The sequence below is a fragment of the Mirounga angustirostris genome, unplaced genomic scaffold, assembly GCF_029215605.1.
Source record: "Mirounga angustirostris isolate CCGP_5_RB_7025 unplaced genomic scaffold, mMirAng1.0.hap1 SCAF_13, whole genome shotgun sequence".
NCBI lineage: Eukaryota > Metazoa > Chordata > Mammalia > Carnivora > Phocidae > Mirounga > Mirounga angustirostris.
The window spans coordinates 80,761,912-80,778,460 of record NW_026991721.1 but is presented as its reverse complement, the minus strand read 5'-3'; the positions used below and the strand labels follow the sequence as shown (position 1 = coordinate 80,778,460).

The following is a 16,549-nucleotide window of genomic DNA, read 5'->3' as shown; positions in this document are numbered from 1 at the left end:
CCTCCACCGTCTTGCTCCTCCCCCTGGTAGTTGTCTTTTTCTCTTCTTTTCAGCTTCCTTATTTTCCACCATTTTGTCTTCTATATCACTTTCTCTCTCTTCTCCCTTATTTATCCTGAGGCTGTTAAGACCTCCATCTGTGACTGCACCTCAGTAATAGCATCTTTAATTTCAGCCTTATTAGTTTTTAGTTCTTTTATTTCTACAGTAAGCATTCTCTAGTGTCTTCTATGCTTTTTTCAAGCCCAGCTAGTATCTTTATAATTGTTTTAAGTTGTAGTTCAGACATTTTACTTATCTCCATATTGATTAAATCCCTTGCAGTGAGTATTGCCTCCTGTTCTTTCTTTTGGAGTGAATTTTTGCCCTTGTAAAGATGCTCCTGCCAGGTGCAGGGAGGGGGGGGTGTCTTAGTGTAGGGGATTCCAGCCTCCACTGGAGATGCTGTTTCTTTCTGAAGTCCCGATTGTGCTGATGGGTGGGAGAGAGGGGTGTGGAGGAGTAAGACTATGGCATCACCCTGCTGTCTTGTCCCTGGGAGCAGAACTCATGGCTACTGCTGTTCAGGAGGCCCTGTTAGAAAACAAAGAATCTTCTGTGTCCCGGGCTTTCATCAGTTCCTTGTCTTTAACTTGTCTGTGCCCAGGCCATCAGCATGTCTGGAGCCACAGATTTCCTGGATTTTATCTCTGGTTGGTGGCTGGGATTCAAAACTCCAAGTTTTAAATGGCCTGGTAAGGTTTGGGCTCACTCCTCTCCCTCTGAGGAGAGCCTCAGGGTGTGCCCAGCACCATCCTATCCCTAAAAAGCCATTGCACAGTATGCACTCAGGGGCTAGAGTTTATTGTAATGCTCAGCAAAAAGCTGAAGCCAGTTTATTGGCTATCTGCACTTGATTCAGTCCCCTACTCCTTTCTGTCCCAGAGAAGCCATTGCAGAGGTTTGAATCTATTGTGGCAGACAGCAAAAAGTGGTGGCCAGGTTATCTGCAATCTGCTCCTGTCTCTACTTTCTGCTTAGTTCTGTTGAAGAAAAGCAGCCACTTGATGTGCACACAGAGGTTTAAACCTATTGTGACTCACAGCAAAATCTTAAGAGGCTTTCTGCCCTTTGCACACACCTCTGACCCTGCTGTTGAGCCCCGCTTAATGGCTCCTGGCTGGCCTTTTGTCCTTGGAGAGGCAAAATATGCTCTTCCAAATGCCCTCTGGGAAGGGGAGTGATCTCTCACTGTGCTACCCAGAGGATCTCCTCACCGAGGCTTATTGTGTGGTCCCTACTCGCTGGGTTCTTTCCCATTTTCTTTCTCTTCCTGAGTTTGCTCCATGAAAAGGGTTCCCTCCCCTTTGTGGCTGTGATGCTTTCCTCTCCCCCAATTCATGGTTCCAAACCTTGCATCTGCCATGTTCTCTCTCTCCAACTGTGCAGATTGTTTCCTTAATCCTCAGATCATCTTCCTAGTTGTTCAAAATAGTTGAATGTTGATCTAGCTGTATTTGAAGGGCAAGGCAAGTTCAGGGTCCCCCTATTACTCCGCCATCTTAACTCTGCCCCCTCCTTATGGCTATCACAGATTTTTCAGCAGAAATCTTGTAGGCCAAAAGGGAATGGGGTGATATATTCAAAGCACCAAGAGAAAAAAAGCACCAACCCAGAATACCCTACCCAGTGAAGGAGTCCTTCAGAATTGAAGGAGCAGTGGAGTTTATCAGACAGATAAAGCTAAAGGAGTTCATCACAACAGACTAGCCTCACAAAAAATGTTAAAAGGAGTTCTTTAAGCTGAAAGAAATGGTAAGTTAATTAGTAACAGAAAAAGCTAATTTGTAACAAGAAGACATATGAAAGTATAAAACTCATTGTAAAGGTAAATGTATAGTTAAATTTAGAGAATAATGTCATGGGTAAGTTACTTTTAACTCTAATATGAAGGTTAAAAGACAAAAGTATTAAAAATAATTATAACTACAATAATTTTTTAATGATACACTAGGTGAAAAGAGGTACATTGTGACATCAAAATATAAAAGGTAAGGAGAGGGTTAAAAATGTAGAGTATATGTTTGAAGTTAACCTGTTATTGGTAGAATAGATTGCTATCAATATGAGATGTTTTATGTAAGCCTCGTGGTAACCTCAAAACAAAGTCCTGTAGTATACAAAAGAGAAAGAGAAAGGAATCGAAGCATACCCGTACAGAAAAATCATCAAACTACAAAGGAGGAGATCAAGAGAGGAACAAAGGAATTATAAAATAGACAGAAAATCATTAACATAATACCTATCAATAATTACTTTAAATTTAAAATGGACTAAATCCTCTAATCAAAAGATACAGAGTGGTTGAATAGATTAAAAAAAAAAAGATCCAACCATCTGTTGGCTACAAAAGACTCACCTCAGCTTTGAAGACACACACAGACTGACATTGAAGGGATGGAAAAAGATACTCCATGCAAACAAAAGCCAAAACAAATAAAACAAATCAGGGGGGGTAGCTATACTTATAGCAGACAAAACAGACTAAGACAAACTCTGTATCAACAGTCAGAGAAAGCCTTCATATGATGACAAAGGGGTCAATTCATCAAAAGAATATAACAATTGTAAATATTATGCACCCAACATAGGAGCCCCTAAATATATAAAGCAAATATTAATAGATCTGAACAGGGAAATAGATAGCAATACAATGATAGCAGGGGTTTTAGATACCTCAGTTCCAACAATGGACAGATCATCTACATGGATACTAAATAAGGAAGCATGGGACTTAAATTATATGTTAGACCAGATGGATGTACAGAATATATACAGAAATTCCCACCAACAGCAGGAGAATGCACATTCTTCTCAAGCATACATGGAACATTCTCCAGAAGAGACCATATGTTAGGCCACACAACATGTCTTAATAAATTTAAGAAGATTGAAATCATATTTTCTGACCACAATGGTGTGGAACTAGAAATCAATTACAAGGAAAAAATGGGAAAATTCACAAATATATAAAAATTAAACAACATTCTCCTGAACAACTAATTGGTCAAATAAACGAAAAAAGAAATTTAAAAAAATCTTAAGGCAAATGAAAATGGAAACACAACATCTCAAACTTATGAGATGCAGCAAAAGCGATTCTACGAGGACGTTTATAGTGATAAACGCATACATTAAGAAGGAAAGGATCTCAAATCAACAACATAACTGTTTATCTTGAAGAACTAGAAAAAGAACAAACTAAGCTCAAAGTTAGTAGAAGAAGGAAATAACAAAGATCAGAGCAGAAATAAATGAAATCGAGACGAGAAAGACAATAGAAAAGATCAATGAAACCAAGTTTTTAAAAAAGATGAAATTGACAAATATTGAACTATACTAAGAAAAAAGAGATCAGACTCAGTAAATAAAATTTTAAGTGAAAGAGTAGAGTTACAACTGATACCACAGAAATATAAAGGATCATAGTTTCTACTAATGTGAACAATTATATGCCAACAAATTAGACTACCTAGAAGAAATAAATTCCTGAAAACATACAGCCATACATATCCACATGCAAAAGAATGAAACTAACTTCTATCTTATGTCATACACAAAAATCAACCCAAAATGGATTAGAGATTTGAACATAAGATCTGAAACCACAAAACTCCCAGAAGAAAGCATGGGCATAAGCTTCTTGATATTGATCTTGGTAATAGTGTTTTGCATTTGACACCAAAAGCAGAAATAAACAACTGGGACTATATCAGACTAAAAAGTTTCTGCACAGCAAAGGAAATCATCAATAAAATGAAAAGACAACCTATGGAAATGGGGGAAAATATTTGCAAACCACATACCTGATAACAGGTTAATATCCAAAATATATAAAATCTTGTACAGCTCAATAGCAAAATAAGAAACCCCAAGTAACCCAACTGAAAAATGAGCAAAGGGCCTGCATATGCATTTTTCTAAAGAAGACCTATAGATGTCCAACAGGTACATGAAAAGCTGCTCAGTAGCCCTAATCACCAGAGAAAGGAATATCAAAACCACAATAAGATATCCCCTCACTCCTGTTAGGATGTCAGGAGATAACAAATGCTGGCAAGGATGTGGAGAAAAGAAAACCCTCGGATACTGTTGGTAGAGATGCAAACTGATACATCCACTATGGAAAACAGTATAGAGGTTCATAAAGAAATTAAAAATAGAACTGCCATATGATCTAGAAGTCTTATTTCTGGGTATATATGCAAAGGAAATGAAATAATTATCCTGAAGAGATATCTGTATTCCTATGTTCATAGCAGCAGTATTCACAATAGCCAAGTTATGGAAACAGCCTAAATGTGTGATAATGGATGAATAGATAAAGAAAATGTGATTGTTTTGTATGTATATAAATAATATATATGTATTTCAATAATGTATATGTATAAATGTGATTGTTTTATATGTATATGTAATATTCCATGGTGTGTGTGTGTAGGTATATATATATATGTATATATGTATATGAAATCTTGCCATTTGCAACAACATGGATAGATCCAGAGGGTATAATGCTAGGTAAAATTAGTCAGAGAAAGACAAATACCATATGATATCGCTCATGTGGAATTTAAGAAACAAAACAAATGAACAAAGAGGAAAAGAAACAACAGAATACTGACAACTTAATACCGATTAACTTAATACCGACAAATACCAATTTGTTCAACCCACAGTTGCCAGAGGGGAGGTGGCTGGGGGGGATGGGTGAAATAGGTGAAGGGAATTAAGCATACAGGATGAGCAGTGAGAAATGTATAGAATTATTATATACATTATATAATGTTGATTTTATACATTATATAATGTTGATCATTATATTGTACACCTGACATTAATAGAACACTGTATGTTAATTATACTTGAATAAAAACAAAATACAATTCTGAGATTCAGGGATTCTTATTTAATGGGATTCAACATTTTTAGCATTCATTTGTTGAATATTTTTAATGCTTCCCCTGGGCCAGGCGCTTCTTTACTAGACTTCTAATCTGGTCACTGAAGGGAATGAAGAGATTCTGTTGTTCCAGGAAGGAAAATGTGGCAATGACAGTTGATTTTACCAAACCCTGAGGGAGAAGTCCATTGAAACCCCAAGAGGAATAACAAGACCAGGGAAATTATCTGAGGATGGAGAGTAGAACTCAGGGTTTGTGAGCAGTGAGGGGATGCTCTGAATCGTAAGGGGGTTTGTGAGAACTAGACTTCACAATTTCCTCCTAAGCAATTCAGAGCTTCTAAACTGTACCAAACTTTACTAAATTGACACTTCATTTTTCTCAGGGTCATAGCCCCATACTGATGATGGTGTATACAGCAAGCTCTTTGGACGGATGGGGCATTTCCCCCCATTCTGTGGATTCACACTGTGAGTACTTCTTAGATCCTTTCTCAGGAGAATAGATGACAGAAATGGCACTGGCCTGTTTTTTTTTTTTCTTTTCCCGTGCCAGTTAGAGTACTTAGAGTACTAGATTTAAGGGACAAAACTGAATAAGCACCCCAGAAGTGATTGCAATTGAAATTGAAATTTTAGCAGTGTTTCCACTCTGAGTATATTTTGTTGAGGCTATTAAAGCAATTAGAGTGAGTTGTTCTAACAGATGGGGCAATTCAATGAAAGTGTGTTGGTCCCAGATTATCTGCCACATCCTTCCAGGAGAGTTGATGAAGATCATTAAAATGTGGTTTGAAGGTAAATGTTCTTGGTACCACGATTTTAGGTTACTAAAGAAGTTACTAAGAATTTATTGAAAAGTTACTAAGTGCTCCAGAAACACTGAGCTGGACATCTATTTACCTAAGACTAAGATGCATAAACAAATGTTCAATACATGCAGTTTGAACATTCCACAAATGGCTATTATTAATTCTCTCAAACTTTATTTTCTCCCTCTCTTTTCTTCCTACCTATGTAGTGTTAATGAGAGACGTGCGTGAAATGTTCAACGCTAGTTTCTCCCTCAACTTCTACATGTTCCATGGTGGCACCAACTTCGGCTTCATGGGTGGATCTGCATCTTTGGACCATTACCTCCCTATGATCACAAGCTATGGCAAGTAATTGTCCCTTAGAGTTGTCTCCAACCTAGGCCACCCCACCATTTGAGCCTGGAGCTTTCTAGAGTGGGTCTCATGGAACAATCTCTGGGACGGTTCATCTGTTTTGCCTTTAACAAATGCTGAGGATTGAAGGTTTGATGTTTATTCCTCTTGACAGTACTAGAATTTATCCAGCACTAGAATCTAGACTGTCTGGGACTTTGCAGGCAGAGGCCTTGGTAGTTTAATCTTATCTATCCACTGTGCAGACCCTTATTCTTAGAAGTTCCTGTAAAACAGTTACTTTGGATCTCTTGATAACACTAGGGCATTGGTTAATGACACTGAGAGACAAGGTGAAAAGTCAAGGGTGAAAGAAAGGAATTTAACTATGGACTCTGGGAAACAAACCGAGGGTTTCAGAGGGGAGGGGGTTGGGGGAGGGGGTAGTCGGGTGATGGGTATTAAGGATGGCATGTGTTGTGAGGAACCACTGGGTGTTATACGTGAACAATGAATCATGGAACACTACATCAAAAACTAATGATGTACTGTATGGTGGCTAACTTAACATAATAAAAAAAAAAAAGAAATTGAATAGAAAGTAGAAACCACTGGATTGGAATAGCCTTGGGCTCTCAGTCAGGACTTATTAGATATCCAGGGATTGGTGTTATTTGTCTTCATTTGAAAGCCCTGCAAAGTATGGCAGATGTCTCCTGGTTTGGACTAATTGGGATGTGGTATTTTCTTATCTAATGCCAAAAATTTTTCCTTTCAAAGCTTCTGTATTAAGGATCCTTTTGCTCAGTATTAAGCTCTCATGCCTTTCTTTGCTGAAGCTGGAGCTTTCTTGGGGAAAGTGACAAATTTCTTTATATTTTTCAGATTATGGGGCACTCCTGACAGAGAACGGAGAACATACAACTGAGTACCTTGCATATCAAGAGTTTTTTAGCTCTTCTTTGGGTACCTAGCAACAATCTCAATCTGAATAATAACTCAGCCTCTCAAATGGTCTCTGTCCTGTGAAGAGGGGATTGAGGGAGTAGATAAAGATGTACTTTTGGGGAGATACCCAGTTTGTTCCAGTTTATTTTATCATTAGGCACTGGGGATTCAAATATGTACAAAATACAGAGCCCACCCTCTAGGTTCTCAGCATCTAGGGCCATGTTGCTTAGTCTTGGCTGTGCATTGGAATCCTCTGCAGAACTTGTAAAAGCCAGAGGTGCCAGGCCTATCCCAGAGCTGTTAGAAAAGTATGTCTTAGTTGAAATGGGGAGGAAAGGGCAGAATCTGAGCATATGTATTTTCCCATTCGACTTTAAGAGATTCTAATGAGCCACCAGGGTTGAGAACTACTGGTCCAGCAGTGGGATTGATGTACCACCTCCTTTCCCCAGACAGCAGGGCATCCTGCCTCAGAGCCTATAGATATGAAAGGAATCCCACTCCTTTACTGCCTATCTTATGATTCTTCCTGGAACTGGGAAAGCATGTCCTGTGACTGACTGAAACCTTCATTCTTGGTGGTTTTGGGTGGTCCCTTGAATGGGGTTGGAGGAGGATCTCGGAATGGCCAATCTACTGTTTTTCATTGCAGGGATTCCCAAGCCTCCCCACCGAGATACTATACCTATGGCTATATATAAGTCGGTGGTAACAGCATACTACATGTCACTATGGGATGTCATGCCCTACTTGGAGGAGGTAAGCATTTCCTGGATGTAAAAGCAAGGGATAGCCTTTGGACAGAAGAGAGAGGAGTGCAAGGCTTAGCTCAAAGAATAGGGAGTAAATTATTGGAGAGCCAAAAGCAATTCTTACTTCTTTTAGTTCCTTCTCCTAATTTTTTATTTGTTTGTTTTAGTGTCATTTATTTTAGGTGTAACTTTTAAAAGTAGCACATAGTTGGAATTTGGTTCTGGGTACAATCTGAGTTTTATCTTTCAACAGAGAAATTACCCTATTAATGATCCAGAATTATATCTGACTTAAACATTGTTTCATCATTTTAATCAAGGTTTGCACAATGCTTCCTTCTTTTGGTAAATGAACTGTATTTTCTTTCTTTCCTTTAATTTCTGTGTTTTAGAAGCAGCATTTACTTTATTCAATGCTAACTAGTGATTACTTTCAAGGTTTTGTTTTGTTTTTTGTTTTGGGGTTTTCTGTTGTTATTGTTGTTGTTAGTTTCAGAGGTAGAATTTAGTGATTCATCAGTTGCATATAACACCCAGTGCTCATTACATCAAGTGCCCTCCTTAATGCCCGTCACCCAATTATCCCTTCTCCCCCATCCCTCTCCCCTCCAGCAACCCTTTGTTTGTTTCCTAGAGTTCGACATCTCTGATGATTTGCCTCTCTCTCAATTTTCATCTTATTTTTCCTTCCCTTCCTCTATGTTCATCTGTTTTGTTTCTTAAATTCCACATACGAGTAAAATCATATGATATTTGTCTTTCTCTGACTGACTTATTTTGCTTAGTATGATACCCTCTAGTTCCATCCATGTCGTTGCAAATGGCAAGATTTCATTCTTTTTGATGGGTGAGTAATATTTCTGTGTGTGTGTGTGTGTGTGTGTGTGTGTGTGTGTGAATCACCTCTTCTTTATCCATTCATCTGTCGATGGACATCTGGGCTCTTTCCGTAGTTTGGCTATTGTGGACATTGCTGCTATAAATAATGGGGTGCATGTGCCCCAGAGTGGTTGCACTGGTTTGCATTCACACCAACAGTGTAAGAGCATTCCCCTTTCTCCACACCCTTGCCAATATCTGTTTCCTGACTTGTTAATTTTAGCCATTCTAACTGGTGTGAGGTAGTATCTTATTGTGGTTTTGATTTGTATTTCCATGATGCCAAGTGATGTTGAGCATTTTTTCATATGTCTTTTAGCCATTTGTATGTCTTCTTTGGAGAAATGTCTGTTCATGTTTTCTGTCCATTTCTTGATTGGATTATTTGTTCTTTGGGTGTTGAGTTTGATAAGTTCTTTATAGATTTTGGATATTAGCCCTTTATCTGATAAGACATTTGGAAATATCTTCTCCCATTCCATAGGTTTTACAATTTAGAATAAGAAACCTAGAATAAGAATTCAGGAATATTCAGAAAATTTAAATATAAAGAAACAGTGTAAATATTCCAGGATACTGGGAAAATTTCCTTTCAGTAGCATAGCAAGAAGAGATCCCTTGCCTTCTGAAGATGGTTAGAATGAAGGCACACTGGCTAGATCTAGGGCAATGATTTTAAACTTTTAGTTTAGTAGAGGGACTCTTTCTTCAAACTCACTTCACATGTTCAGTACATAAAGCATGCACTGCTTAATCGGGGTGGTGGTTCTGAGGCTCTGTACTTGCATCCTAAGGGTCAGTCATCCTTTCTCTAGGGTGGGACGTATTTGGATGGCCCATGTGCCTCTTCTGACTTACATGTAGGGTTTGAAGGAACATAGTTTGAAAACCACTGGTATAGAGGAAATCCTGCGTATTTACACAATACTTAGTAAACATTAATGTTTGGGGAGCTGTATTATCAAGGTGTTGTTTGGGGGGATCTTCTAGTCTAACAGGGAGGAGAGGTGAGTAGAGATTAGGGGGCCGTAGGTTCCATGGTAAAGAAATGAAGGCAGCACGGCATTGTCAAGGGAACATACTGTTGTGCTAAAGAGATTAAGTTCTGGAGTCAAGACTGGGTTTGAATCTTTGCTCCAATATTTACCCTGGGGCAGTCATTTAACTTCATTGTAAGTTTCCTTATCTGGAAAATGAAGCTAATAATTGCACTTACCTCATAGGATTGTGGTGTGGATTAAGCCCCTAATATTTGAAACTGACACATGTAAGTGCTAGCTACTGTGTTATTATTTAGAGATATGGTCAGCATGCTGGACAGTCACAGGATCCAATATTATATCCCAGTTGAGGTGATTTTGAGATCCAGTGGATGAATAGAGCTTAATGAGATGAACAGTGGAGTTGGATGGGGGAGGGAAAGGAATTTGAGGCATAGTGAAAACCATTTGTAAAAACAAGGAAGGAAATGCATGTTTAGGGAACTGCAAATAAGACTGCAATGAAAAGTGTTTGTGAGGGAGTGCCAAGTAAGGCCCCAGATACCACATGTCAGAGGGCCTTTGTGGTTTTGTTTTAAATGTTTTCTTACGGAATTTTGAAGACATGAACAAATGGCACAGAGAAAAGTAGTGAACCCCTGTGTGTTCAACATGCAGCCTCAACTTTATTAATATATGACTAATACTGTTTCATTTATACCCCTACCTTCTCTTCCTCTACTCTTTTTAAGATTATTTTAAAGCAGATCCCAGACATCATACAATTTTAGCTATAAATAGTTTAATATGTATCTGAAATGATAAGAACTCTTTTAAAAATGCAACTACAAAATCATTATCTACCTTGATGATGATGATGATAGTACTACTAATAATAATCCTTTAAAGTCAGTGATTTCCTGGGAAATATTTAGTAACAGACTCTCTAGAAGAAAAAACTCTGATTAGTAGTGTTTGCCAATTCCTGCGGTATAAGTACTCCCACTATGGCTAATTCCAAGGCTCTGGCATGACAACACCGAGTACAGAGACAAAATACAGGGTTGGGTAGAGATGTGCACAGTTGGCACTCATGAGCTAGTACAGACTGGCTGTAGCACCCCACTGCTGAAAATCATAAAATATCCAGTGTTCAGATTTTCTCACCTGTCTCATAACATTTTTAGCACTGATTTGTTAATACCAAGATCCAAATCAGGTTAGTCACACATTGCATTTAGTTGATATGCCTCTTAAATCTCTTTTAATCTAAAGATTTCTTTCCTTTTTATTACATTTATTTGTCGAAGAAGCAGGATTATCTGTACTATAGAATCCCCTACATTCTGGGCTTTGCTAATTAGATCCCCATGTATCTGGGAATATGTCTTTATACTCCCCACATTTTCAGTAAACTGATCTAGATGCTTGATGAGCTTTAAGTTGGGTGCTTTTTAAAAAAATTGTTTGCAAGTATATTTCATAGGTGGTGCTGTTACATTTTTTTATGCATTATATCTCAGGCACATAATGGCTGGTCATTTCTGTTTTCATAATTTATCAGTGGGTTCAGGAGTAGTTAGCCCAGTCTATCCATTATCAATTTTCCCATCAATCTTTTACCTAATGGTTTTAGCAGTCATTGACAATTATTACCTATATCCAGTATTTCATTAAGGCTGTTAAAATAGTATCATTCTTATTCAGTCATTCCTTCTTCATTTATACACTTGAAGTTCTTCTATGCAGAACTTTCCTTTTCTGTTGTCTTGTCACCTTAATGTACAGTTTGTAAAGAAAAGTTAGGACAAAATTTCAAGTATTTTCTTTTATCAGATAATGAATTTATTCCTGGATATCTTGCAAAGGTGGCCAATGAGTTGTTTTGTTGTTGTTGTCTTTATTTGATTATAAACTCATGATTTTTAAAATTTTTATTTTCAGTTGAAGTATAGTTGACATATAATATTATATAAGTTTCAGGTGTACAAGATACTGATTTGAAAATTATATACATTACAAAATGCTTGGCACACTAAGCATAGTTACTGTCACCATACAAAGTTATTATAGTATTGCTGACTACATTCCCTATGTTGTACTTTTCATCCCTGTGACTTATTTATTTTATACTTGAAATTTTGTACCTCTTAATGCCCTTCATCTATTTTCCTCAGCCCCTCCACCCCCTGCCATCTGGTAACCACCAATTTGTTCTTTGTATTTATGAGTCTGTTTCTGTTTGTTTGCTTTGTTTTTCAGATTTCATATATAAGTGAAATAACATGGTATTTGTCTTTCTCTGTCTGACTTATTTCACTTAGCATAATACTCTCTAGGTCCATCCATGTTGTTGTGAATGACAAGATTTTATTCTTTTTATGGCTGAGTAATAGTCCATTATATATATATATATATATATATATATATATATATATATACACACCATATCTTCTTTAGTCATTCATCTATCAGTGAACACTTATGTTGCTTCCATATCTTAACTATTATAATGTTACAGTACCTTAGGGGCACATATATCTTTCCAAAGTAGTGTTTTTATTTCCTGCAGGTAAATACCCAGTGGTGGAATTATTGGGTCATATGGTATTTCTATTTTTTATTTTTTGAGGAACCTCCATACTGTTTTCCACACTGGCTACACCAAATTACATTCCCACCAACAGTGCATGAGGGATCCTTTTTCACCACATCCTCACCAACACTTGCTATTTCTTATCTTTTGGATACTAGCCATTCTGACTGCTGTGAGGTGACATCTCATTGTGGTTTTCATTTGCAATTCCCTGGTGATTAATGAAGTTTAGCATCTTTTCATTTGTCTATTGGCCATCTGTATTTCTTCAGAAAAATGTCTATTTAGATCCTCTGCCTATTTTTCAATTGAATTGTTTTGTTTTGATGATGATTGTGCAGGTTCTTTATATATTTGGGGTATTAACCCCTTATCAGATATATCATTTGCAAGTATCTTCTCCCAATCAGTAGGTTGTCTTCTCATTTTTTTTGAGGGTTTCCTTTTCTATATTTTAGTTTGATATAGTCCCAATCGTTTATTTTTCCTTTTGCTTCCCTTGCCTGGGGAGACAGATCCAGAGAAATATTGCTAAGGCTGATGTCCAAGAATTTACAGCCTGTTTTCTTTTAGGAGTGTTATAATTTCGGGTCCAACATTTAGGTACTGAACCAATATAGTTTGAGTTTATTTTTGTGTATGGTATAAGAAAGTGGTCCAGTTTCATTCTTTTCCATGTAGCTGTCCAGTTTCCTCAACACTATTTATTGAAGAGACTCTTCCCCATTGTATATTCTTGCCTCTTTTGTCATAGATTAATTGCAAGGCTGGCTCTCTCCTCCCCAGTGCAGGAGTTGCTTTGGAGGGGCACTGGTGTAGGCCAGGGCTGCCCAGCAGGTGTTGGGGGGGGCAGTTGTTACTCTGGGGGGGGACTCTGGTCTCTAGACTCTAGCTGTGGGTGCCTGCCAGAGCTGGTCCATAGGAGAATGCCAGCGTGGATCAAGCCGTGCTAGCAAGGTAGATGGATAATGTTAGAAATGGCTCCACAAGAGTTGGGCTAGTTAGGCTATAGCAGGGTAAGAAAAATGGCTCCTACCAGCACTTCCATTCCAGGGGAAAGCTCCTCCAGATCCCTGCTTCTCAGGCACATGTCCTAAAACCAGACAGTAAATCTCCTTTATGTATAACCTACATGCTTTTCAAACTGCTGCCTCTGTCCTGGGTCTTGGACCAAGTGATACAGCATTCTGGCTCTATAAGGGTAGACACTTGGTTTCCTATAGATCTTTGATTCTTCTGCAATTAGGCCCTGCTGATTTTCAAAGCCACACTTCTTCCTGGTACAAGTCTCTAGGACCAGGGGTGTCTGATATAGGGCTTGATCCCCTCCCTCGTCTGGGATGACCTCCAGGCCTGGAATCTTCTTCCTGCTTGTGAGTTGCTGTGCTGGGGGTTTGAATTCATTGCTTCTTGCCGCCACCCCCACCCCTATCAATGTGGCCTTCTTTTTATGTTTCTAGCTGTGGAACGTCAGTTTGGGCAGTCTTCATGTCATTTTCCGAGTGAGGTGCACAGTGTGCAGTTGTAGCCTTGAAGGGTCTGTGGGAGGAGGTGAGGTCAGAATCCTTTTCTGACACTGTCTTCCCAAGATCCTCCTGAAAACTCACACTTTTTTTTAAACACATGTAACATGTTTCAACCCCGTTGCAGTCATTCCTTTTGATATTCAAATTGTCCTGTCTCCTTTAAGTTGGCCCCTCTGTCCTCTCGTTCTCTTGACATGAGTTCAGTAGCTTTTGATATCTTCTTTGTCCTCCAGAATGCTTCAGGCTGTGTGGCTCCACACAGGCAGTCTGAAAGGCCGTGTGTGTGTGTGTGTGTGTGTGTTTTAAAAATTTTACTTATTTATTTGAGAGAGAGAGAGAGAGAGCAAGCATGAGTGGGGGGAGGGGTACAGGGAGAAGCAGGCTTCCTACTGAGCAGGGAGCCTGCTGCAGGGCTTGATCCCAGGACCTTGGGACCATGACCTGAACCAAAGGCAGATGCTTAACCGACTGAACCATCCAGTGCCTCAGGCCATGTTTTTATGCTAAGAGATTTGAACATTTCCCTGAAAGTTGTGGGAAGCTATTTTAAAGCATGGCTTGGGAATCAGATGACCAGCTTTGCATTTCAGAAGGATTTCTTTGGTAGCTGTATGGGGGATGGAGTAGAGTGGGACCATGCTAGAACACTGAAAATGAATAAAAATCTACTGAAGTTGAGCTTAGATAATGGGGGTGAAGAAGGATTAGTGAAACAGATATTCAGAGTCAGACTCTAAAGGAGGTGATGACTGGTTTATTGGGGATATTGAGAAAGAGACATTGTCCATGCTTTTTACCTTTTTGACTGGATGGTTGGTGTTGCTCTTTGGAAAGGAAAAAGAGTAGGATGGGGAAGTGTGGTAAATATAGTTTGGAAGATACTACATTGGAATCATTTAGGGATCTTCAGAAGGAGAAGTCTAACAGACATGGGAGTTAACAGACATCGAGTGCTTTAGCTCAGTGTTAGATAGGCAGATTCATGAATAGCCATGGTCAGACCATGGGGTAGGATGATTTCTCTTACTGTATGAAGGAACAAGAAGAAAAGACCAAGGATAGACAGAATCTGGCACACCTGGCATGGAGTTCCTAAAATCAGGAGTCTAGTCCAGGCTCTATCATGAATTGATGAGCAAGTTAACAGATCATTCCCTTTCCTTGATTTCAGCTTTTCCATCTGAAAAATAAGAATACATTACTGTCTAGCACATGCAGAGAAATATGAAGTTGGTTTGGAAAACTAAAAAGGACTCTTGGGGCAATTCCTTTGGAGAAGTGGGCTTTGGTTGTGGGTTTCTGAAATTTGTCTCTCCAGCATGAACATTCAGCCTGGTTTATTCCTCTTTCTGCCACAGCCCATCAGGTCTGTCAAGCCAATCTGCATGGAGAAGCTGTCCGTGAACCAGGGGAATGGTCAGTCCTCTGGATACATACTTTATGAGACTGTGGTCACCACCAGTGGCCTCCTCACCACGAAGGGTCATGTTCAAGATCGAGGTCAGGTAAGGGACAGTGGATGGGTCCCAGTGACACTTCTCTCCTAGTAAAACCCAGTGGTGGTGCTGAGGTGAATATCTAAATGATGCTCAAATCTTTTTCACCTTCAAAAAATCATTGCTGTTTCTTAACCTTTGTCCCTTCAGGGAAATATTTGATATGTAAGCCACTGTTGTCATAGGTCCAAGGTTTATAGTAGTTCCCAGGGAGGGTGGTATTCATTGAACCCTCATGGGAGTTGATGGAGTTTAAAGGAGACTTGGGAGGAGCTTCAGAAGTCCCTCTACTTACTGCACAGCAATTCCTACATTACAATGCACTGCTCTCATTCAATTCTCAGAACATTCATCTAAGATATTTATTACAAATGAGAAAACCTCAGAGAAGTTAAATGACTTTCAGAGGACATTTGACTTGAAAGCAGCAGAGCTGAGGGTAAAGGCTTCATCATCTCACTCCAAGTTAAGAGCTGGCAGAGTTTCCTTAGGTCTTGGTGACATTCTCTTGCTAAGAGCCCTCTCTGTGCTGTCTGTGTCATCTTCTCCCCAAGTTTCAGGCACTCCTGATGGTGACTCCAACCCTCCCCTTCTTTTCCTGAGCTGCAGACCCAGATTCCTTGTTTGCTGAACATTTTTCTTCACTTAGACATATGTTCCACTGGCTTCTTACACTCATCATGTCCAAAACCAAATTCATTACCTTCCAAAATAAACCTCATCCTGTACTCCTCACATCCATTCATGGACTTGCAGCCTTCCCACCTGAAAATGCTGCTCCCCTCATTTTCTCTTCACACCTTATTCTCAGTGGGCACATGCTGGCTACAGTATTACTCAGTGGGTCTTCTCTCAAAATCCATGCCTCTGGCCTTAGAAGTGCCTTTGTATCTTCCCTCTATTACTGTTAGAGCCTCTTAACCGATCTTCCTTTTTCAGATAGCTCACCTTTCCTCTCCTACTTGCCAAATCCCTTCCTCACAGTGCCACCAGTTTCCTTCCCAAAGTAAAATTCTCAGAGTGCCATTTCCCCTGTCTACAGTCTTCCATTGATTTTCCCAGTCACCTGTCGTCATGTTCACCAAATAACCTGGACTTGACTGTGGATCAGGACTTGTCACTCCCTTCGCTGTGCTTCCATGGCATTCTGGTCACAGTTCCATATTAGCTATTGTGGAGTATCCTAATAATTTCTTTGTGCCACTGTCTGAGTTCCTCAGTGGCTGGGGTTGTGTTTTAAGCTTGGTGACCCCTTGCCCAAGCCATTCAGTAGGTGTTC

The 16,549-nt window shown here is 39.2% G+C and overlaps 1 protein-coding gene across 1 annotated transcript in view; it reads left to right on the top strand.

The window, feature by feature from the left end:
- LOC123857638 (beta-galactosidase-1-like protein 2) overlaps positions 1-16,549 on the top strand; it is a 78,386-nt gene that overhangs the window by 57,091 nt on the left and 4,746 nt on the right. Inside the window, exons 9-13 of the mRNA XM_064575861.1 lie at positions 5,329-5,413; positions 5,964-6,105; positions 6,953-7,056; positions 7,694-7,800; positions 15,133-15,279. Coding sequence (XP_064431931.1) covers positions 5,329-5,413; positions 5,964-6,105; positions 6,953-7,056; positions 7,694-7,800; positions 15,133-15,279 — 585 coding nt within the window. The remainder of the gene's footprint in view (positions 1-5,328; positions 5,414-5,963; positions 6,106-6,952; positions 7,057-7,693; positions 7,801-15,132; positions 15,280-16,549) is intronic.